The sequence below is a fragment of the Triticum aestivum genome, chromosome 5A (genome assembly GCF_018294505.1).
Source record: "Triticum aestivum cultivar Chinese Spring chromosome 5A, IWGSC CS RefSeq v2.1, whole genome shotgun sequence".
In the NCBI taxonomy this organism is placed as follows: domain Eukaryota; kingdom Viridiplantae; phylum Streptophyta; class Magnoliopsida; order Poales; family Poaceae; genus Triticum; species Triticum aestivum.
Window position 1 is genome coordinate 53,494,063 of NC_057806.1, and position 24,151 is coordinate 53,518,213.

Here is a 24,151-nt window from a genome sequence, read left to right on the forward strand (position 1 = left end):
ACTGAGAAAGTAGGACTTTTTGCATAACTGCAATTCTATTTTCTTTCCAATCACATGCACACAACAGCACTATACGGTATACCGCAAAAAGAGCACTATATGGTAGCTAGACGCGCCGCTTATGAAACCACGACACAGTTAAATGAAAGGAACGTGGTGCTTGGCATAGCAAGATCCCGGACAACAGGGGTGAGGACACGAAGGGTGGCGACATGTGTTTGTCAGTGATTGTAGCTACAGTAGCAATTGTGTGTAATCAACCACATGTTTTACAGAGTTGGGATACCATCAATGACATTTACGGTGTTATCTATAACCTGATACTTTTCTCCCTCCTTAATACAAAAGACACACAATTCTATTATGTATATTGAAAAAAAAATAACTTTCAGTCTCTGGCACCAATGCTCCTTGTGCCAAAAATATTTCCACTTTTGTAGACACATTTTCCACTTTTTAGGCCTGTCAGAAAATCACCAAAAGAATATACACGTTGTTGAACTAATAATTGTTTTATAAAATAATTCCGACGGATGTTTCATGTGCAAAAAATAAGAAGCTTGGCCGTTTTTGTACAAGTTTAAATCAGCCTTTTCGACCCCTGCTGCTTGTATTTTTGTGCAGCATGCTAATCTAAGTTTTAATTTTGAAACTTTTTGCGATGGTAAAGAACACCCCAATCTGCATGCATAAACTTTTATATGTTTTTCAGTATTACTAGAAATTTTGAAGAGAACAACATGCACCAAGAACTCTAGTGCGGGAGTCCCAAAAGGCTGCTTCATACGGAGGAAAAATATTCCATCCCATTTCATATTAATTGCCGCGGGTTTAGTACTTAACTTTGTATTAAACCATCGATTTAATATGGGTGAGAGGGAGTATTTGTTTTTCACTCGCAGAGAAAAGAGTGTTTCTAAAAAAAATTAGATGGAAAAAATATATCTTAATACAACTAGTACTACATTTTCTTTTTGGGTTGAATACAACATTTCAATGGCCCTATAGCCCACCCACTCATCAATTCCCTCTCAACCCCTCAACTCCACACACGGGCACATAGGCGGCCGGAGCCATAAATAAATAGACACCGGCCACGAGCTCCCCATCTCCACCACCACCTGAGCTACAGCCATCCAACATCTTCTTCTCCGGCGGGCAGGGCATCAGAAAGGACAGCCGCCATTAGCGAAGCTTCGTTCGGCATGGCGAGGCAAGCCCTGACGAACGGGTTCCTCGGCGGCTTCATGTACGTGGGGCTGGCGCTGGTGCTCCTCGCATACCTCCCCGTCGCCTTCCTCTGCCGCCTCGTCTACAGGCTGCTGATCAGGCCCTTCGCCGCCGGCGAGGACCTCCGCGGCAAGGTCGTGCTCATCACCGGCGCCTCCTCCGGCATCGGCGAGGTCAGTAAAGCCTGCCTGCCTCCCCCTAGGCTCTTGTACAGTCGTTCCCGACTTCCCGTTGCGCAGGTCATTCATGGCTTGGGTTCCACCCATGCGGTAAGATCTTGACCCGTCCGTCAGTCTCGGACCATTCCCTGCATCTACATGCATGCGTACATATGTACGTACGCGGTAATAAACAGACTAGACTAGACCCGTACGTACGTGTTGGTTTGTGCTGGCCACCCTTTTACAGTTCTACTACTGAAACTATCTCGACCGAAAATTATACGTTAGTTGTTTCTGTTCCATTGCTGGCATACTCGTTGTCAGATTATCGGTTGGTTCAGCAGAATTGGGTTTTTTTTTTCCTTCTAAATTTTATTATAAAGTCTGGTCCTCCTTTTGTTGGTGTATATGCATGCTTTGATTTGATGATGATAGCTCGTAGAGACCTCGTTTTGGCCCCTCATTTAGATTCCATGTACACTCATGAGGAACGCTGATTAGCAGCAGGCGTCTGAAAATGTTGTTCAAACATCTCTCTTTTGAAACCTTGTGCCGTAGCTAAAATAGCGTTTATCTGTGGCGGCCTGGCCCACGGTTTCCATAATCCACTACCACGTGGGAACGTCTTCTCCAGCGGCTTTCTTCTTTTCGGTTAGCGACACTCAAAACCAGAAAAAAGAAGTAGCACACAAAAATTGCGCCATATTTGGTAGTAGTAAAACGCAAACTGACTAGAAAACCCACTCATAGATAGAATAAATAGAGAAGAATTGTTATACGTGTGCAGAAGCTGCAGGAAGAATATAAGGAGAGGAGATACTACAGGAGTATATATATAGTACCACCTTGAAGGCCTTGAAAGCTTCCGGTAACTAGCGTAGTACCAGGAGTACAGTAGTACCAAGATGGCATCAATTGCTGATGCAGCGAGTAATTCCCTGGCCGGGCAGGGCAGCGCAGGATGGAATTGATTGAATTGAATTCTCACCGTCCACCCCATAAATCCTGGAGCATGGGCGCCAGTCCTGCCCGTCGCATCGGCCTCCTGGAAACCTGCGAGCACCGGCAGCTCTCGTGCACGCTGCCGCTGCATGTGGCTCCGCGGTCACCGCCCGGCCGGAGTAAATTATGAAGGAGAGCCTCAGTTATAAGGCGGTGGTCATGAATGAACTACAGTATTATTTACAGATTTTGGCTTGTGATTTGGATTTGCAGCACCTGGCGTACGAGTACGCGAGGAAAGGCGCGTGCGTGGCGCTGGTGGCCCGGACGGAGATCGCGCTGCGCGCCGTGGCCAAGACGGCGCGGGAGCTGGGCGCGCCGGACACGCTGGTGGTGCCGGCGGACATCACCGACGTGGACGAGGCCAAGCGGGCCGTCGAGGAGACCCTCGCCCACTTCGGCAAATGTAAGTGCTCTGTTAATCTCAGCGTGCGGTACCTGACACTGACAGCAAGCTCTCACTCAGATAGAGACGGAGTATGATTAATATATACTCCTACGTGCATCATTATGGCTATTAGTTGAAGCAAATCACTTTCCGGAGCAGTGATGCATGTGAGGTTGTCCATGCCTAGTCCGGTTGATAGGAATGTACCCCAGCTACTTACGGTTGTTTGCACCGATCAGGCGTTGAGTGAGTGAGTGAGTGCGTGGTCGTAGTCAGTTCAGCTTGCCGATTCAAGTCTCGCTGGATCATTTGGAGCTACTAGCTAGCAAAAAATGGCACTGCTCCAGTGAGTTTCAGCTGCTAATACTTCCTGTCTCGCTGGGTTCTGCATGAATGCACGCAGTGAATCACCTGGTGGCCAACGCGGGCGTGTGGTCCAGCTGCTTCTTCGAGGAGATCACCAACGTGTCCGCCTTCCAGAACGTCATGGTAAGCAACCTACTCACTTGAGAAACAAGCAACAGAAACCCACGATTAGTTTCCTCATTAGCTACTACCTTGTAAACAAGTTTATACCAAGTATAATCATGTTCTTAATTTCTCCACCATACGTACCACGTACGTGTACGCAGGATCTCAACTTCTGGGGCGCGGTGTACCCGACCTACTTCGCGCTGCCCTACCTGAAGGCCAGCCGCGGCAACATCGTGGTCACCGCCTCCGTGGCCGGCAGGGTCCCCGTGGCGCGGATGAGCTTCTACAACGTACGTAAACCCTTGTTTTTGATGTTGCTGAATGCGCATGCCGCACATGCCACCGCCACGGCAGGAGAAACCCAGATTTGATTTTAATCACCGCAATGAATTCGGGATCAGCAGCTCACCAAACATCTTTATCGATCGCTGCGTACGTGCCACGTTGAGAATTAACGCTCCGGTCGGTGGATGTACTCCATTGCATTTGCAGGCGAGCAAGGCCGCGGTGATCCGGTTCTACGAGACGCTGCGGGCGGAGCTGGGGCCGCACGTCCGCGTCACCATCCTCATGCCGGGCTACGTCGTCTCCAACCTCACCATGGGCAAGGGCGTGCAGAAGGACGGCAACGTCGGCTTCGACGAGGACGCCCGCGACGTACGCGCACACCCAACCATCTCCCTCCCTCCCTCGCTGAACCACCATTACATTCACGGCAGTTCCTCCGTCGATCGATAGGTTGGTTTCACTGATTGATTGATGACGGATGGGATTGCAGATAAACGTCGGGCCGCTGCCGGTGGGGAGGACGGAGACGCTGGCGGAGGTGGTGGTGGCGAGCGTGCGGCGGGGCGACAGCTACGTGACGTGGCCCGGGTGGTACTGGCCGTTCCACATGGTGATGTGCGCCGCGCCGGAGCTCGTCGACTGCTTCTCCAGGGCCTTCTACGTCTCCAAGTCCAGCGACAAGGACGGCGACGCGCTCAGCAAGAAGATCCTCATGGCCGTCGGCGGCGACAAGTTCTACCCCAAGAACATCCGCTCCTCCCAGCCCCAATAAGTCGATCATGACACAGAGCTAAGCCAGCCATGCACGCAGAAAACGTATGCTGGCTTGGTTTAGCACCAAAGTATAGCAGTGGTGTACTTGGGTCTCTTCTTTTCTTCTCCTCTCTCGTTTTTTCTTCTTCTTTTCTTTCGGTGTGATGTGATGTGAGTCCATACGATGTGAGATCTGTTGTTGTATTGGTGGTACACGACACAGGCGGTGTTGCAAAGAGTGGTGCTTCTAAATGACCGACTGTTGTTTGCTTGTACTGACCAAAAAGCATGAGGGAGACAGGTTGTGCGTGGACGACTGCTTCTCCCGGTCACCGTAATTTGTGTCTGTACAATGGTACGTACCTTCACGCGGATATCAGTGAAATGCGCCAACTATTACAGGGCACCACTGACAAGGAGCTTATCGCAAAACTTTCTACCCGGCGATCGCCAACTCGGCAGCTTACTGTGCTCTGCACTCTGCAGTAGGAGTATGCCTTCCCAATTCCCTTGAGAAACCTGCTTCTCACAAGCATTAATTAACATATCAAGGTATATGTCATGAAAAAAGAATGGACATTTTCCTTAAAAAAAGAAAAAGAATTGACATCAGGACTACGGCAAAAAATACGGTTCAGAATCGTGTCACTGGAGCCTGGACATGTCCTACGTGTCAATAAGAGCGTCTAGATCACTAAAGTAGTGATCCAAATGCTCTTATATTTCTTTACAGGAGTAGCTTCCTCTATGCTTGTATATAGTTCTATACATGCTCATGAAAATGTCATATGGTGACAGCTGCTTGTCCACTCTACAGATTATAACTTTCCTTACAAAATTGCAAGAGAGAAAGGGTGCTACATTATTCTATCCGGGCATATACTCACCAAGACCGTTTGCTATATGCATTCAGTTGGGGTAAGAAGATGCTCAAACCCCCCCTCCCGGGATCACACTATGGAGTAAGCACTGCTGGACTCGTTGTCAGGTGCTCGTCTTGGTTTCTGCTCCTCTGCCACTTTGCGGGGCGACGCCTTGGGTGACGGCGGCGAGGAGTGTGACGGGGACGATACCGATCTGCGCACCGGGCTCGGCGGCGTGTGCAGCCTCCGCAGTTCACTCATCGAGCTTTTGGGGCTCAGGAGTAGCGGGGGTGGCGGTTGCTGCGCCTCCGGAGCTTCTGCGGCCGGAGGGCGGTGCTGCTGCCCTTGTTGTTGCGGCTGCTGCTGATCAGTTGCGACTTTGTTTAGAAGATTCTGCAGAGTGGGTAGTAGTTTTGCTGAAACAGATAGGATCCCAGGAACCTGCAGAGTAACATCAATTTAATTTATGTGTTCATCAAGATGAAGAGGGTTCAGTTCAATCTGTCACAAGCTTATTTCGGAATAAACAGAGTTAAAGCTAACTAATACTAGGTCTCTTCTGTCCTCCTAAAATGGGCTATTCAATGTTAGGAACAACTGATTTTAGGAGCATAGAAACCCATGCCTCGGAATTGACTTGTTCTATAAAGTACTGTAGCTCAATAGACAATGCAGTTCTCTGGTCTATAGGATTCCTGCACAGTACTCGTGCTTCCTCCACAATATGTTGCTTTCTGATGAAACATAACCAGGCATCAAAACATGTATGGTAAGTACAAAATTAGTTGACATTCTGTGCATTTTTTTCAACACACCTTCTGCACAGATGATTTCACGATAGCATTGTACTCCCTCCGTCCGGAAATACTTGTCGGAGAAATAAATGTATCTAGATGTATTTTAATTCTAGATACATCCATTTCCATTCGTTTATGCAACAAGTAATTCCGGACGGAGGGAGTACAACAAGAAAAACACTACTACTCCGTTCCATTTTAACAAATGTTCAACATCTTACCATTCCATTTTGGAATTCTCTGCCAATATCTAGCTGCACTGCTAAAGCTCTGACAAGTAAATAACCCACAAATAGCAAGAACACGTATATAGGATTCCTGCACAGCAGAACAAGAATGACAGCACACCATGTTAATAGTTTTTAGTTTGTGTAAGAAACCCCTGCGCATACTGTTGAGCTACGTACCTCAGAAGCATCATGATCTCATCAAAACCAAGAACTGCCATAGCAACCAGCGCCCAAGGAGGAGGCAGTCTGCCATTACCGCGCCTGTGAGCTTGCTGGAGTGAGATAAAAAAAGAGTTCAAGTCAAAGACAATACAATAAGAATCTATTTCACCCTCTAGAAAAAAGAAAGCATCATCAGAAAATAAAATCGAATCCAGCACTACACAAAAAATGCACAATCATTAATAATCCAATTTATGGAGGGGAGCAATAAATTCTTCAAACTGAACAATTCTCTAATGCAACTATAGAGGTATTCTAAGGCCCTGTTTGGTTCATAAGTCCTAGGACTTTTTCTAGTCCTAACTAAAAAGTCCCTAGTCCCTAAAAAGTCCCTTGCCGTTTGTTTCCAGAGACTAAAAAGTCCCTAGTCCCTTCCTACAGGTTATTAAATGACCATGTTGCCCCTAGTATATAAAAAAAATAACAATCAAACAACACCATGGGGTGGCGGGCCAATGGGTGCATGGAGGGGCATTGTTGGAAAAGTCCCAAAAAGTCCCAAAAAGACTCTCCTTGAGAGTCTTCTTCATTTAGTCCCAAATGCCTAATTTAGTCCCTAAAAAGTCCCTCCCGTTTGGTAAAAAAGTCTCTAAGAGGGACTTTTCTAGTCCCTACACAAAAAAGTCCCTGAAAACAAACACCCCCTAAAGCTCTTTACTTCTTAAATGCAAAGGCATCACACCTGCCATGGTTCCTGAAAAGAGTTGTTCTACAGAAATACTCCCTCCGTCACAAATTAAGTGACTCAACTTTGTACTAGCTTTAGTACAAAGTTAGTACAAAGTTGAGTCACTTATTTTGGGACGGAGGGAGTAAATAATTTGCTAGCACAACATCTTGAATATTAAATACACTAAAAGAGACCAAAACTATGTACTCCTTCCGTCCCATAATATAAGAACGTTTTTTACACTACATTAATGTCAAAAACGTTCTTATATTATGGGACGGAGGGAGTATTAAATAAATTCAAACCTGCGTTGATACTGCTTGTGTAATGGTGAACTCAGTTTCTGATTGGAACTGCTTCCACACTGACTTGCACTGAGCTGGCGTAATAAGCGTATGCTTTGGATGAACCTGTTTCAGTTGTTTGGTAAAGTGATGGATCCTCGGTATAAGCAATTCCACTTTTTGCTGCATGAATAACAAATAAACACTAAACTACCTCTTCCCAGCTAGTTGAAGCAAGCGGGTCACCAGAAGAAGCACTTGAACTCTTTGACGCAACAGAACCATCTAGAAGTTTGGAAATCAGAATGTTTTCAATCCTATCTGGCTTGTCATCCCAGCGAATGACGGCTAATACAGACAGAAGTTTGAGAGCCTGCAATGTAAGTGTAAGAGCACTTAACAATAAAACAAAGGGATATATTGTTTGTCATCATGTTAGAAAGGCGAGAATCCTGTACAGCAGATCGAGCCTCCTTTGCTATTGCACGGACATCTTCCTTTCCTGTCCAGGTCCTTGGCATTGAGTCCTTGTCATGACTAAACACCACTGTGAACCTGGCAATAACAAGGAACTTTATCAGAAGGTTATAATGTTAATTGGTACATGGAACAAGCAATAAGTATTTCTGTACCTTTCCTTCATATGCATCAAAATTTTGCTAGCTTCTTCTTTAGCCTTATTTTCCACAATGCTTTGACCATAATCCCTTAATTTTGACACCATTTCTTCTGAGAATTCGCTTCCCATTTCAAACCCAGAAAGAGCTTTAAAAACCTCTGGCAGGATGGCCTGTGTCTCACGTTTATAGAGGCTTTCTATTGATGCCCAAGTTGTTTGGCCGGCGGCATCAAAAAGAGATTCCACAGGTTCAACAAGTGCTTTTCTTAGTTTCTCCTGAAAGTATGCATAACTTAAATTATGACCACGAGGTACCAAAAGCTATAGCAAGTGCCAAAAATATGCAGAAGCGAAGTATGTGCTGAGAAACTAATAAAAAAAAACTTCTCTAGGTTTCCATACTTAACCTTAGCATGATTTGTTAGTTCTGTTAGCTTGCTTTCACGAACTGAAAGTGCATGGTCTTCAATATCACGCCGAACTTTCTCTAGGATTTTAGAGTAGTCCCAATCCGCCTGCTTGATTACAGAATCTAGAATATGAAGACTTGTCAGATTGCAGTTTCGGTTTGAAAGGGTTGGTATTCCAAAGAAACAGACAAAATTGCCTTCCCAAATTGCATATCTTACAGGCACATGAAGTAGATAGGACAGACCCAGTGCATAGAAGCTCCCACACAAGGTGGGGTCTGGGGAGGGATTATAGGAACCTAGTCTTACCCCTACAAAGTGCAATGCAGAGAGGCTGGTTCAAACCCAGGACCTCTTGGCACAAGTGGGGAGGACTTCCCCACTGTGCCAGGCCTGCCCTCAGGCACATGAAGTAGATACAGGGATAAAAATGCAATACCAGAACAATAAGGTACACTGGCTCTAGACAAACCCAATGTACTTGGACTTCAAACATCACACTACTTCAATACAGGGAGCATATGATGGCTTGAAAGTTAGATTTATGGGAATCTCAGGATTGCTGGGAATCCTAACCGCAGAAATGAGATAGCAATAAGAATGTGGTGGGAATATCAGATACCTTCCTATTTCAAAGGGAATGCAAAACTCCTAAATCCCAGAAACTTGTTCCTCCCGTAATCTAATATTGCTAACTACTCTAGGTTCTTGTGTCAAACTCAGGAACCTTATTGGATTACCCTCTGATTCCAGGGAAGCCAACTGACATTCTAGTTACCAATCCCCATCAGTGTAGTCCTTGAATAAATTCTACATCATTGGGAAAATAATATTTATACAAATTATCAAGCGTGCAAATTTACCTGCACACCCTTGATTAAATTCACTGAGAGAGGATTCAGTAGTTTCTCGAACAGATGCTGCGAAACCTTTTCCACTCTCAAGAGATTGATTAAGGCCGGTTTTAAATTTTTCAAGAGCCTTAGTACGTAGATGACTCAAATTTTTCTGGAATGCAGGCTGGACAAGCTGCAAAGAATATGGGACAAAATAAGTGAAATGAAGGGGAAGGCGTAACAATGCCTATGTACAATAGCACCTTACATTCAGTATTCTAGATTCCAGCAGTTGCCGTTTGGACTTCCTAACAGCTTCATCAAAATAGACAGCTTCTTTGTCATACCTGACAAATAATGATGCACCTTAGTTTTATTCGTCAACATTAGTTTCCGTTTTTTTAAGAGAAAAATCAACATCAGTTTCCTGCTATCACAAAATATAGGGAATTCACAAAGGCCAATAGACAGTCAAATAACAACTTCAAGATTCAATGCCAGTACTTCAGTGATTGGATCACAGAGACGAGAAAGACACCAGCAATTTTATATGCAATTTAAAAAAATAAGGAGGCAGAGTAAGAAATGTATATTCTGTAATAAATCTTGAAACAGTAGATCACCAATTTTTTCAGTGTTCAGTACCAAAGTATATGCCCTAAATAGTGATAAAGTGTCTCATTCTTGCGACATTGTATGGTTCGGTGGTAGAGTTTTTAGATCTAGTAGAGATGAATTGTTGCTTCAGGGGTGGTTGCTTTGATTCAGAAAATGTTGTATTTTTCTCTGTTTTCTGAGCAAAACTCTGTCTTGTCAGTTGAATGAAATGAAAGGGGCCCCTTAACTAAAAAAACAGAGGCAATCAGGCAAACCAATATTATCTCTTATATAAATATCCCAGTACTCACATCAAGAGTGCTGGAAATTTTAGAGATTTTCTTTGCGAAGTACAACATGTTTATCAATCTACTGGTAGATGCATAGAACATACAAGTGAACTTTGTGCGGTCGCAAGGACCGAGAATCATGTTGAACAAACTACCAGGATGAACAACTAAAATAACACGCAGGCTTACTCTTCCATGTGGACCTCCACAATAGATCCAAGTTTTTTCCCAAAACTGAGTACTGAACCAGCCTGTACATCATTCTCCAAATCTAGCCATTCCTAAAGATCACAAACATATTAGTGAAAGCAAAACATCCATGAGTATTAAATGATAAGTGAAGTTCTTACAGCATCCGAGGTTAGGCAGCCAAACCTCTCATTTGCAATTTCATCACAGCGAACAGTAGCAACCATTACCTTGCATGATGAAGCAAATGGAATAAATCAACAAGTAGCAAGTTTGGGTCGTTTCTTCTGTTGGTGGTGCTACACCTCAGCATAACATGTAGGTTCGTAATCACAGCAAACAATTATAACTGATGATGTTTGACATGTTCCGTTTCAACTGTTGACAAATACCTAGTCTGCCGCTGAATGAGTCCTACTCCTGTTCTATGGGGTCTGCAAGGCATCTATCTATCCATGCACCAACGTGCTCACACAACTAGCGCATGTAATTCTCTCTCCCTACACAAAATATGACTATCATGGTACCAGATTAATCCCAGATCCTGCCACGGCTCCCAAGTAGGGCCCTTCGCGGCCACAGCCATCTCTGCCCTTTCACGCCCTGCAACCCACCTCCTTCCCGCTGCTCTTCTCCCTCTCTCCTTCCAGTTTCGCGGCATGAACAGGTCATCACCGTCGTGCTCGACCTCTACACTAGGCCATACTCCACATGGAAAGAAGCTCATGGAGCTCCTCGTATCCAGCTACAACGTCGGCGATCACATCGACACCGATGCGGAGCTGCAGCTCGCCGACAACATATGTGATGAGGACATCCCTACCACTGTTACACCCACAACCCCTGCCACTCACATGTTCAACTTAGAGCAAGACAAAGACGAGTCACTAGAGCTCGCGCACACCAATTAAATTATCAGGTACTTCCATTTCTCGGAACTAATTGTAATGTTCACGAGAATATGATACTGCCTAAATTACATATGTTTGTATTGCTCAGGAATGAAGGGACTAGCATGGATAATGGGATGAGCATTAGAGCATGATCAAGCATAGAGATGAAGGAGAGTGCTTGGGGAAAGACAATGAAGCCTCAAGTGGAGATTTAAGAACTAGGAAGCTACCATGATGACACATGAAAACATGGATGAGATATACAAGATGAGACTTCATATTTTCATTCATAGCTGATGTAAGGGATCGAGGACAGGGCACACCATACATTCCAGGCTGGTGCAGCTGGTCGAGCACCGAGGATGCCAAGAGCATCACAAAGGGAGCGTCGTGTCAAATGGCATGTGCCATGCCTGAACCATGCCAGCCCAGGGGCAAGGACCTGCTTTCTATGGAGATGGATCGGGGCACCAAATCCACTGTGGATGATGGAGCGCTTGCGCTTAGTTTGACGAGGGTGGGCTTGGCAAGCCATAGGAATTGTGCCCGCCATGGCTTGGCATGGGTGTGGAGGAAACACCATGTGTGCCAGACGACGGGAAGCCAGCAGCCAACAAGCCACATATAGAGAGCAACGCCAACTTGGACGTCAACCTGTTGGAGGAGCATGTTCTACACGTCGACGAAAGAAATCTTCGTTGTCTTTGTCTGGATGATCTTCTCCACCATCTGATGACGTTGATGCTGGTCACAGATGAGAACAAGGACGAGGAATTGAAGATTGATGTGCCGACGTCGTGCCGTGTGTCGGCGATGGACTTGAGGTGAGCGCAATAGCCCTTGGTGCCTTGCACATGCTGGTACAACTTTGACGTTAGATGAAGCACACTGGTGCGCTTGTTGTTAAGGAAGACGGACTCAACTACAACCCATGTCTGGCGCGTGGACTTGGGAGTGTCCATGACCATGGTAACCAACTCCGCAGAGATGGTGACGTAGATCCAAGACCTGCGGATGAGATTGACAAGCCACTACTTGTTTTTGCCGGGCTTTGCATTCGCGTCAATATGAAGGCTGACGTTGTAGCTTGAGATGAGGAGCTCCATGAGCCCCTTTCATGTGGAGTAGTTGTATAGACAGACAGAGAGAGGGAGAGAGAGAAAGGGAGGGAGGGAGGAAGAGAGGGAGAGGATTACATGCACTAGATCCTAGCATTGCATGAGAGAGAGATAGAGGGAGGATTGCATGCACTGATCCTAGCATTGCATGAGCATGTTTGTGTTTTATATTTATGATGCCTTTTGGTTTTCTGTATTTGGCATTTGGCCTCCCTTCTGTACTTGTATATATGACGACTTTGGCCTTCAGATAATACTAAGTTGCTATTCCTAACATGGTATCAGAGCCCTAGATTTTTTTTCTCGCACGCGCAACTCGTGCTCCTCTTATCCAATTTCTCGTGGCGGCCGTCGCGCTTGTATATATTGCTGCTGCTACTTTGCTATACCCATGTTCTTGATCTGCTATGTGTTTGTCCAGTCAGGACGCCATCAATCGTTGGCCGCCGCCACCTTGATTCATCTGCCTTAGTCCAGATTGAGTCACCAAACCAATTCCATCTCCTCCGGGTGCAGACTGTCGACCGCGTCCACCCGATTCCGCCCAAGATTGGCCGCCGGTTCCCGCTGTCGTCCGCCGGTACGCCCAGGTTGCCATCCGTGTTCGTCCGTTTCTGCCCAAGATCGGCCACCGGTTGCCATGCTATATCGGCCACTGACTGCCGATTCCCGTGCTCGATCGGCCGCTGGCCACTAGATCAATGTCACGCGCGTGCTTTGACTGCAGGGACGTGAATCGATCCACCTATGCATGTCTGTGTGCATGCGCGCTCCCTGCACGGCCCGCTCTACTTTGGGCTGCGGGCGGCCGGGCTACTCTGCCAGGTAGCCTGATTCGTTATGCTGCGGCTTGAGTTCTGTTGTTGTCTAAAAGAAGAGTAAAAAAAAGGTACAATGCTTTCGCAAGGTACGCGTCTCCCACGTTGCCCGATGTTTTTCGACGGCATTCCGTACATTGATCCTGTCTCGCACATGCGCTCGGTGCTTGGTGCTCGTCAGCTTGGAGGTGGTGGTTGTCGCTCTACTTCGACACCTTTTGCGAGTTCCATCGGTGTTGCTGGCCGCTCTACAACGACTCCTTCAGTAGTTGCACCGCCTCCTTTAGCCGCTTCTCTGCATGGCAATAGTCGTTCTACATCGATTCTCTTGGCTTCTTCTGTCGGCTATGTTGGTCGTTCTTCATCGAGTCTTCTCACTGACTTCCGCACCTGGTGATTGTAGCCCTACGCCAACTCCCTTAACGAGTTCTACACCCGGTGGTGACCACACCATGTCGACTTCTGTCGTGGCTTCTACCCACAGTTGTAGCCGCTCCACGTCGACTCATTCTATGTCGACTCACCACACAGCCTCCACGGGTGATGGCAACCGCTCTTCGTCAGCAGGTGGTTCTACCTCGACCTCTAACATTGTGTCATTGCCTGCGCATGGGATTGCGCAACTCCAATGCCTTTTTGCTGCTTGGGATTCTTCACCGAGAGGTTCTATAGGTTCGGCGCCTGAGTTTTGCATTGAGAGACCACCTTCTACTCATTCAGGCACATCCGCATTCAGTGGCGGAGACAGGCCCTAGGCAGCCGGGGCCGCTGCCTGGGGCATGAGATGTATTTCCTTTGAATACTGTAGCACTACTGTAGCTACAGTTCTACAGTGCCCTAAAGGCTGCCTAGGGCGTTGAGTTTTCCTGCCGCCGCTACTGTCCGCATTGATTCTTGATACTGGAGTGTCTTTTCATATGACTTATGATTCTTCGACTTTGACCTCCATTCGACCTATTGAGTCTCCTATTAGTGTTTTTACTATTGATAGTACTCCCCTCCCTGTCGCTAGTCGAGGCACTCTTAGCACATCCACCTTTCATGTTCCCTCTGTTGCTCATGTTCCTCAACATAGCATGCAACTCTTTTCAGGCAGTCAGATTGTTGACTCTCGTTGTAGCGTCAATCCCGACTTTGGTTCATGTTCTGTTCAGGATCATCGCACAGGCGCTCTGCTTGGTGCTGGCCCCGACGCCGTGATGGTCTCTCGGAGCTTGACTGACTTCGTCTTCCCTCTGATGTCGCCGCTGCCGGTCTCCCGGCCCTGTTGCTGCATCTGCTAGCTCTTTTCAGTAGTGAAATCATCGCCTTGGCCATTTATATGATTCTCATCTCTCGTCTTTAGTTCATCGTGGTGTCCTGGGACCTGTATGCGGTAACGCTTCATTGGATTGTCTGGGTTGTAGGCTTGGTAAGCAGATTCAGCTACCCTATCCTCATAGCGAGTCAGTGTCCGAGCATACTTTTGATCTTGTTCACTCAGATGTTTAGGGTCCGGCTCCCTTTATAGGCGATTTTACTCGCTACACTTGGATCTATTTCATGTCTTCTCGTAGTAAGGTCTTATCTATATACAAAAAAATGATGCCATGGTTCATACCCAGTTCTCCACTCCTATATTCGTGTTTTTCGCGCAGATTCTGCTGGTGAGTATATCTCTCGTGCATTGCGAGGATTTCTTGTTGAACAGGGTACCCTTCCCCAGTTCTCTTGTCCTGGTGCTCATGCTCAAAATGGTGTGGCTGAACGCAAGCACCATCACCTTCTTGAGACGGCGCGTGCAATGATGATCACTACCTCTCATCTGTCTCACTTTTGGGATGAGGCTATACCCACTTTCACTTGTTTCATCAACATCCAGCCATCTGCTGCTTTGCAGAGTGGTATTTCTTTTGAACGGCTTTTTGACCGTTCTCCTGATTATTCGGTGCTTCGTTTGTTTGGTTGTGTTTGCTATGTTCTTCTTCCACCACGTGAACGCACCAAAATGACCGCTCAGTCTGTTGAGTGTGTCTTTCTAGGATACAACGATGATCATAAGGGTTATCGGTGTTGGGATCCTGTTGGTCGACGGATGCATATTTCCCGGGATGTGACCTTTGATGAGTCTCGTCTTTTTTACCCGCATCCATCCTCCTCGACCTTTTCTGTGGAGGACATCTCTTTTATCACATTTCCCGATACACCTCCCTATGTGCCCCATATTCCTACCCCTGCTGTTGTAGATATGGCGCCGCCCTCTCCCACAGTTTCTTCTCCTCCCTTGTCGCATGACTCTCCACCTTCATCCCTGACACCTTCCCTGTCTTCACCTTCATCAACAATGCCTTCCCCGTCAGCACCGATGTCTTCCCCGTCTTCATCTCCAGTGATTCCTAATCGTCCACTTTTCCTTTCCATTACACTCGTCGTTCACGTGTTGCGGATGCGTCCACTGATGCGCCATCTACTTCCGATGTGCCCTCTTCCTCTTCTCAGCCGACTTATGGTCTTCGGACTCGGCCTTGTCCTCATCCTGACTTGAGCCTACCTCTTATCGCGATGTTGTTGTTCATCTTGAATGGCAGTTTGCGATGGCAGAGGATATTGCTGCACTTGAGCGCCACTGGAACGTGGGATCTGGCTTCTCTTCTTCCCAGTGTTCGTCCCATCACTTGTAAGTGGGTCTATAAGATTAAGACTCGCTCTGATGGTTCTCTTTAGCGTTATAAAGCTCCTCCTTGGCTCGTGGCTATCAGCAGAAGCATGGTCGTGATTATGATGAGACATTTGCTCCTATGGCCCATATGACCACTGTTCACACACTTCTCGTCGTGGCTTCTGTTTGCCATTGGTCTGTGTCTCAGCTTGATGTTAGGAATGCCTTTCTTAATGGTGAGTAGCGTGAGGAGGTTTATATGTAGCCACCACCTGGGCATTCTGTTCCTGATGGCATGGTTTGTCATCTTCGTCGCTCTCTCTATGGTCTTAAGCAAGCCCCCCCGCGCTTGGTTTGAGCGTTTTGCCTATGTGGTGACTGCAGCTGGTTTTTCTCCTCGTGCTCATGATCCAGCACTGTTTGTCCACCTTTCTGCTCGTGGTCGCACTCTTCATCTTCTATATGTTGATGACATGATCATCACTGTCGATGGTCTTCAGTACATTGCCTTTGTCAAGGCCCGTCTCAGTGAGCGGTTTCTTATGTCTGATCTTGGTCCTCTTCTTTACTTTCTTGGGATTGAGGTTTCCTTCACCTCTGATGGCTTTTTATTTCTAGAGAAAAGAATATCCAGGATCTTCTTGCTCGTGCGGCTCTTAGTGATGAGCGCACTGTTGCGACTCCTATGGAGCTTAATGTTCACCTTCATGCTTCTGATGGTGAGCCCTTGTCTGATTCGACTCGTTATCGCCATCTTGTTGGGAGTCTTTTCTATCTCGCCGTCACTCATCCGGATATCTCTTATCATGTCCATATGTCAGTTTGTTTCTTCTCCCACTTCGGTTCACTATAGTCACCTTCTTCATAATCTACGATATCTTCGTGGCACGATCTCTCACCGTCTATTCTTTCCTCGTTCCGGCTCGTTACAGCTCCAGGCCTATTCAGATGCTACCTGGGCTAGTGATCCTTCGAATCATTCACTTTCTGCTTACTATGTCTTTGGTGGTTCTCTCATTGTCTGGAAGACGAAGAAACAAACTGGAGTTTCCCGTTCTAGTGCAGAGGCTGAGTTGCGAGCTATGGCTCTTCTCACGGCGGAGGTGACTTGGTTACGCATTTTGGTATTTCTGTTACAAGACCTACAACACTCTTGTCAAACAGTACAGGTGCTATCAGTATTGCGCAGGACCCCGTGAAGCATGAGCTTACCAAGCATATTGGGGTTGATGCTTTCTTTGTGCGCGTTGGTGTGCAGGACCATGTTATTGCTCTGCAATATGTGCCTTCCAAGTTACAGCTAGCGAACTTCTTCACGAAGGCCCAGATTAGAGCGCAACATGGGCTTTACCTCTCCAAACTCAGTGTCGTGGATCCACCATGAGTTTGAGGGGGGGGGGGGGGGGGGTTAGAGTTATATTTATGATGCCTTTTGGTTTTCTGTATTTGGCCTTTGGCCTCCCTTCTGTACTTGTATATATGATGGTTTTGGCCTCCAGATAATACTAAGTTGCTATTCCTAACAGTTTGTACATGTATAGGACATGATCTGCATCCATATTCCATAGATAGATAACATGCATATCCTATGGAATAAGGGTAGGGCTCATTCAGCCGCAGACTAGGTATTGTCTAGCAATTTTGTGTTAGATTTAAGATAATTAGCAACATAAGCACTTCTTTAAGGAATAGCAAAAATGTTTGAAAATATTGTATCGACAGGCATTAAGTAGGCTCAGGAACAATGCACTCCCATTTCATGTCGTCTCTTTTCCAGAATTGTTTTGGCTGTTGATTAAAAATCAGAGGACGAGTTCTTTTACATAAAAAAAACAGGCTTTAGAGGATTGGTGTAGATGGATACTGTGGATTTTCTTATGTATGATGCATTTGATGCATACACCAACATTATGGAACTTAAAGTAACTCCTTTATGACTCATGTAATACTGATCCAGTGTACATCAAATTGTACCTTATGAGCAGGAAGATCAAGATCCTTGTTCTCTCGGATAATTTTCCAAATCTGCTGTGAACTAAACAAAAAACCTGAAGCAGGAACAACTCCTCTCCTATCACCTGCAAGACCTCCTGGTGCAATTGAATTTGCAAATCTCTGCCTAAGTTGTTGAACCTGGTCGAGATAAAAGTAAAGCGCTTGAAAAATAATATATTTAGATTCTCTTTTTATTTGGAAAATAATGTTGTACATTTATGTAGAAACAACTTAAGACGACAAGTTTCAAGTAATTGTTGAAGTACCTGCTCTCTGAATTGTTCTTCTTTTTCTTCAAAACTGGGCAATGCGGTGACTTGGACCTTCATATTTACAAAAGGTGTTATAATCAGTATAGTCTATAAGTCAATCAAGATTGTATAGCAGAATCAGAAAGCCCACATTGAAAAATTCACTGAGAGGGGTATCCTTGTGTGCCTCTGGCTTAGGAACCGAGTTCCATATCTGATCAAATCAGTCACAAAATTAGAACCAGGGAATGGGAATAAACTACTCCCACTGTTCACCAATATAAGATGTTTTAGATTTTTCAATATGAACTACATACGGACTGAAATGAGTGAACAAACACACTAAAACTTGTCTATATACATCCGATTCAGAAAAAAGTTAGAACATCTTATATTTGTGAACAAAGGGACTCCCTCCGTTCACTATTATAAGATGTTCTAACTTTAGTGTGTTTGTTCACTCATTTCAGTAAGTATGTAGTCCATATTAAAATATTCAAAACATCTTATAATAGTGAGCAGAAGGAAAAGTAAACAATCATGGAACAAGAGTAGGATACCAGCACCTTTTGAATATCCTCCCTTAGAACTGGTTCTAGATGTTCAAGTGGAGTCTACATGAAAATAATGATGTGTCTGAGATTCGCCCAAATAAATGGAGCAAAGATTATATTTCTGATAATAAAAAGAATTTAGTAAATATATTCAAAATAGGAAGATAACAAAGGAGAAGCAAACCCTTGTTTTATCGCGTATAACAAATAATAGTGCTGTCTTCCTGGGACTGAACAAACGCATCATGACCTACATACCAAGTTGTCCGAAAGTTACAAGTAAATCAGGACATATATCCCCATTGCTATTAAGGGTATACCTAAAAGAACAGAGATTGCACCTTGGTACCTGAAATACTGTCTTTAGAAGAGGTTTATTAGCAGCTTGCTCCCGACCAATATCATGGCACCACCTAGAAGAATACATGCAGTTAAAATATAAGGACTTGAGTGTATGGACAAAATCTCAATCTATAAGCATAAGGGGAGGGGTAGTTATCTTGACATCGAAAAATTGGAGCAGCATCCTGTTATCACAGAGAATGACTCACATGTTAATCAGAACTATGTCTGAAATCGCAAGAGCAAATAATGAACTTTGCTTCTCAAATGCCGTATCATCCTAAAATGAGGCAAAAGCACAGATCATCAGAAAAGAAGTGTCCCCAGTAAGCTCCTTACAGCAGTATGTCTAATAAGCCTCTACCATAATTCCATATGACATGACCAAGTCGCTTTAACTCATGCAAAATCACCTTTTGAACATAGTACTAATCAAACATGATACTCCCCCAGTCCCATAATATAAGATGTTATTACAACCGATATACTCACATATTGGCTGTGATAACATCTTATACTACGAGACGGAGGGAGTAGTTTCTATTTTTGTTCTTTTGAGGATCAATCACGTTTGTATTTGTTACTTGAAGACAGGAAAGCCAAATCAGTTGAGAATGCAATGCTCTTGCTTTGCTCAAGCACTATTTGAGAACTAAAATTCGCATTCTATTAAGAAATGATACCATACACAGGAGGAAAATACTCCTAATTATGTGAAGCTTCGGTCAGTACACTAACTGTGTCTGATGCTGGATTGTATGTAAATTAGGTAAATTATCGCAAAAGACAAATGGAAACAATCTGTTGATATCAGGTATCATTTCATAAATTCGTCCCATTCCATGCTTTAAGGTCCAAGTTTTTCTGGTCAGGGCACTAAATACTCACAGAATGACAGAAAAAAAGAAGGGCAGCCCGGTGCATGTAGCCCCCGCTTGCGCAGGGTCCGGGGAAGGGTCCGACCACTTTAGGCCTATAGTACGCAGCCTTTACCTACATTTCTGCAAGAGGCTATTTCCAGGGCTCGAACCCGTGGCCTCATGGTCACAAGGCAACAGCTCTACCGCTGCGCCAATGACAGAAAGAAAGAGAAAATGCAGTGTCTTTATTTCCAATCTTCTAGGTCTAATTGACAGTTTGGTGATTGTTATGTCAAACTGTACCAGTAACTATTCTAGTTACCAAGTCCATAACCTTCCAGTATCTCTCTAATGTTGCACTTTGCTACTCGAAAAGTCAAAAGAACAAGGAAATTAAACTGTGCAAGTAAGCATACCTCTCCTCTTTCTCTTCCATCAGTACCTTCCAAATCCATTACAACAGTACAGGGCTCAACACCAACACAGCGTGCCATCCAGATGCCTTTGGTAGTTTGGCTCCTAGAGACAGAAATATACTATCAAATCTAAGAGTGTACTACATTTGAACGCACAAATTCATGATAAGATAAATGAAAAAAATGAAAGAAAGATAGGTAAAGAAAATTGAGTATACCTTCCCCTGAACGCATCCATCTCCCTAAAATTAGTCCCAAAGAGTAGGTTCAACAAGGTACTCTTTCCTGCTCAAAGTAAAGTATGATTAATATTATGCCAACTAAATTTTGAAGTGCGTACTGTCAATTTGTGATAAAGGGAAGGAAGTCCACACTCACAGATATCATCCAAGAATACATGTTTAAGTTCAGTATTAGACTATCAGTCAAATGATGAAAATAAGCATTTTACAGCTAATATCAGAGAAGACAAACAAATAACCCCCAAGAAAAAGGATGTACAGTGCATTTATAATTGATTGTTCATCAGTGGACTCTGATTCTTAGATGTCATTCATGTCAGCAAGTGAAGGGCTTCAAAATAGATATGACCCTAGCTACTTTTACAATATACACATGTCACCCAGTTGGGGTTGCAAGGCTCAGTGGAAAAGAGTAAACCATGGTGGCTTACAAGTACTATGGCGCTATTGTCACCATAGCTTTGTAGAAATGGCAATGTCACGCACGAACAATGCAGATTCCCCTCAATGTACATACACCGAAGCAAACAAGCAATGATGCACCGGTCCCCATGCAGCCACTACGAAATTACCCTCTAAACTGGCAAAGCTTATACTGGCAGTCTGAGTTTGGAATGATATGTATGATATAACATGTTACTATTTTGCAACCCAAACATACTGAGCCCCGTCATTATTCATCGGGCATCGGCGGAGCGTCAATAATCCATCCGAAGACGAGGGCACGCCCTGAAACAACGGGAACATGCTGCCGTTCTATCGGACAAACCGCATCATGCATGGATAGCGGTTGACCTATTCGATCGACAAAATGGGCGTCCCCGACCACCCACACCAATTAATGCTCCAGAAACAGCACGAAACAAATCGGCGGCGGTGCGGATGCCCAGCGAAATTCACGAGCATTTGATCAAACAGGTGGCCAGCGCCGCGCATGGGACGGGAGCACGCCGGCCATACGATCGAGCCAACGCGACGGGCGTTCGCGCGCAGTGTACGTGCGTGCTTACCGCTGCTCTGGGGGCCCATGATGGCGACGACGGCGTAGGAGAGCCCGCAGCCGGCGACGCCCGCGTACGTCATGAACCGCTCCGCCGACTCGCCCGCGAACTCGCCCTCGCCGTCGATCAGCTGCACCGCCTGCGCCCCGGCCGCAGCCGCGGCCGCCGCGTCCACCTCCGCCATCTCCGGTAGATCCAACGCGCGCCGGTAGGGTTCGTGGGGTGGTGGGGAGGGGACGGAGGCGATCGATGACGGACTGACGCGGTCGCTGGCTCGCTCCGTCCGCCCCGCGCCGCGCCTCGCTTTCTCTCCGGCCTCTCGCCTTTCGCGGGCCACGACACGATTCGAGTGGCCTCCGCTGATTTTTTTGCATATATACCACGCCCCGTTATCTTTTTTCCTTTTTGAACCCTGAAAAAAATTCTTGTTTACATTTTAATTCTTGTTAGATTGCGCATAATTGCATATGGAGTAGATTTTTGTTCTAAAATACGCCCAAACATACGTATCATTACTCTTATAAAAGATGCAGGCACTTACCGTTCGTCGTTTGTAACAATGTTCACTTAGTTTTTTCTGGAGTGCATGCGTATGAGCCCGACTCTAGGTTTTGGCTGGGTTCGTTTGTTTTGGGTAGGCCCTTGGGTGTAATTGTACGAGTGGGCGTGCTCGTGCGCCGCGATCGACCCCACAACCAACTTCCTTACCCAGCGCTTCGCGGCTGCATAAAACGGCGCCATCCGGATGCCCGATAACCCTAGTTTCTTTTCCCATTTGTTGGGGATATTACTACTGGGCATAAACCGACCTACCTGAGCCGGATTAACTCCATCAGTAGTTCAAAGGTGTTAAAGCCCAAAGAGGCAGATAAAGGCCCAGGGCCCGTAGTCGGTTTACAACCTGTAGCTGTACATCAGCTTTGTGCACATACTTGTAATATGAGTTAGGAACAAGGAGAGACCAACCCAGATACGAGTATGAACCGGTGTTGGGACTCTCTGAACCGGCAGGCGTCACCCATGTATATAAGGGGACGACCCGGCGGCGGTTCAGGGACGACAGACAACGACTCAAGACATAGGCGAAGCTTATTCGCTCCCTAGTCATCGAAACACCCATCAATTCCATCACAACTAGAAGTAGGCTTTTACCTTCATTGAAGGGGCTGAACTAGTATAAACTCTCTTGCGTCCTTGTGTCCGCTTTAACCCCTTCAAGCTAACCCATAGCGATGGCTCCACGACTAAGTCCTTTCTCTAGGACATCTGCCGTGACAAAACCACGACAGTTGGCGTCCACCGTGGGGCTATCGCACGATGGTTTCCGGTTCTTGGAGGGCCGCTTTGAAGGACTCGAGGGCTATGCTGTAGGCCGGATGACTAAGAGTCGTCGTGGCAGGCTCTACATCGACGATGCAGGCTGGGGCCCCGAGGCCGGCTCAGTTGAGTACGGGGACCGGGTCCCCTTTGGTAGCATTCACGTTTTCATTGGGAAGATCGGTGAACCGGGCCCTGAGCCGGACATCTGCACCGACCTCGTCGAGACGGCTCAGCGTGCGCAATCCGCCCGGGTTAAACCGGCCATGAAGCGTGCCTTCGTGGGAGTCATCCGTGGAGGAAGTCATGAGGACGGATCGGGATTTCACGGGGCGACTGTCATTTGTTCTGGTGACGAGTTTTCGACCGGAGAAACTGAATCTCTTTATCAGCTACAAGATGGCCGGATTGGGAGCTGTTCCGATGGCGACAGTATTCCGGACCCCTCTGATCTTCCCAACCGTGTTGGAGTATTCATGGCCGGAACACAAGCAGCGCTTCATTCTTCGACAACTGCGGCAATGATTTCCGGTTCAGCAGCAGCAACGGCCGCCGGGGCAGGAGGCCCTGTGCGCCCGCCGGCTCAGGTTTTATCAGAGCTATTTGATGCGTTGGCTGTGCTTATGGCGGAAGTTAATCCGCCAGATCAGGACGTTCACAATACGGAGACTGCAAAGGTAAAGGAACAGATCACCCAGGCCAAGGCGGATCTGGCGGCTGAGGACACCAGGATGGCCGCAGAGCGGGCTGCTTTAGACGCACAGGCCTACAGGCTTATGTTAGACCAGAGCGCATCACATGAAGTCATGAGGAGGAAGCACCGGTCCCGCTTACCTCCGGTTTTCGAGGCCAGAGACCTTTTCAACACTCCAGGGCCAAGAGCCGGCAATCCGCTGGAGGGGAACCGGGCAGAAGCCCCTGAGACCGGTGCATCGGTTCAGCCTCGTCAGATCGACCCGCCTCGTCAAAACATCGTTGTACCTCAGGCTGCTTTAACACCCCCGGGTCACTACTCCAGCCCAATGGACAATCTTGTTGCCACTGCTGCACGGCTGGAGGCCATTCCAATTGAAGGTGACTCGCCACAGGCAGTAGAGACACGGCGGGTCAAGGAACTTCTGAGGACTGCTTTGGCCCAACAGGAAGCATACTCGTACAGCCGCGACCGGATCCACTCGACCCCTCGTCCAAGCCGGAGCTATAGCAGACATATGGATGAACCGGCAGTGTCGAGTAATGAACGACGTGGGGCACCCCGGGACAACAACCCGACGGGTGGTGCTGATGACGCTTAGGAAGTGGTGAACCGGGCCCGAGCGCGTAGGGAGGCCGAGTTAGCCGCACATCATCAGGCTCGGCAGCTCACGCCGGTTCGTCCAACCATTTCGATCGAACCTGGTGTT

General features: G+C 46.5%; 2 protein-coding genes across 2 annotated transcripts; one reads left to right on the forward strand and one right to left on the reverse strand.

Annotated features, from left to right (window-relative positions):
* The first annotated feature begins 1,076 nt into the window (after positions 1-1,076).
* On the forward strand, positions 1,077-4,551 carry LOC123102286 (11-beta-hydroxysteroid dehydrogenase A). The gene is made up of 6 exons (XM_044523587.1): positions 1,077-1,403; positions 2,607-2,799; positions 3,185-3,270; positions 3,414-3,545; positions 3,748-3,912; positions 4,034-4,551. The coding sequence occupies exons 1-6, from the start codon at positions 1,206-1,208 to the stop codon at positions 4,313-4,315; spliced, it is 1,056 nt and encodes a 351-aa protein (XP_044379522.1). The 5' UTR covers positions 1,077-1,205; the 3' UTR covers positions 4,316-4,551.
* A 302-nt stretch (positions 4,552-4,853) lies between these two features.
* LOC123102285 (protein ROOT HAIR DEFECTIVE 3 homolog 1) lies at positions 4,854-21,775 on the reverse strand. The gene is made up of 22 exons (XM_044523586.1): positions 21,441-21,775; positions 20,407-20,473; positions 20,189-20,291; positions 19,122-19,192; positions 18,920-18,983; positions 18,755-18,820; positions 18,583-18,630; positions 18,168-18,230; positions 18,032-18,088; positions 17,745-17,903; positions 10,465-10,533; positions 10,304-10,395; positions 9,496-9,574; positions 9,255-9,420; positions 8,389-8,513; positions 7,995-8,257; positions 7,821-7,917; positions 7,577-7,735; positions 7,384-7,488; positions 6,364-6,458; positions 6,178-6,274; positions 4,854-5,600 (listed from the first exon to the last, which is right to left on the reverse strand). The coding sequence occupies exons 1-22, from the start codon at positions 21,613-21,615 to the stop codon at positions 5,247-5,249; spliced, it is 2,574 nt and encodes an 857-aa protein (XP_044379521.1). The 5' UTR covers positions 21,616-21,775; the 3' UTR covers positions 4,854-5,246.
* Positions 21,776-24,151: the final 2,376 nt, after the last annotated feature.

What these genes read in the sequence shown, in the direction of transcription:
- LOC123102286 (XM_044523587.1), top strand. Translation starts at nt 1,206, where the DNA reads ATGGCGAGGCAAGCCCTGACGAACGGGTTCCTCGGCGGCTTCATGTAC. An exon ending in CCTCCTCCGGCATCGGCGAG is followed by an intron (nt 1,404 to 2,606) that starts GTCAGTAAAGCC and finishes TTGGATTTGCAG; the next exon opens with CACCTGGCGTACGAGTACGC. An exon ending in CCTCGCCCACTTCGGCAAAT is followed by an intron (nt 2,800 to 3,184) that starts GTAAGTGCTCTG and finishes GAATGCACGCAG; the next exon opens with TGAATCACCTGGTGGCCAAC.
- LOC123102285 (XM_044523586.1), bottom strand. Translation starts at nt 21,615, where the DNA reads ATGGCGGAGGTGGACGCGGCGGCCGCGGCTGCGGCCGGGGCGCAGGCG. An exon ending in CATGGGCCCCCAGAGCAGCG is followed by an intron (nt 20,474 to 21,440) that starts GTAAGCACGCAC and finishes TACTTTGAGCAG; the next exon opens with GAAAGAGTACCTTGTTGAAC. An exon ending in TAAGGGAGGATATTCAAAAG is followed by an intron (nt 18,231 to 18,582) that starts GTGCTGGTATCC and finishes TGATTTGATCAG; the next exon opens with ATATGGAACTCGGTTCCTAA.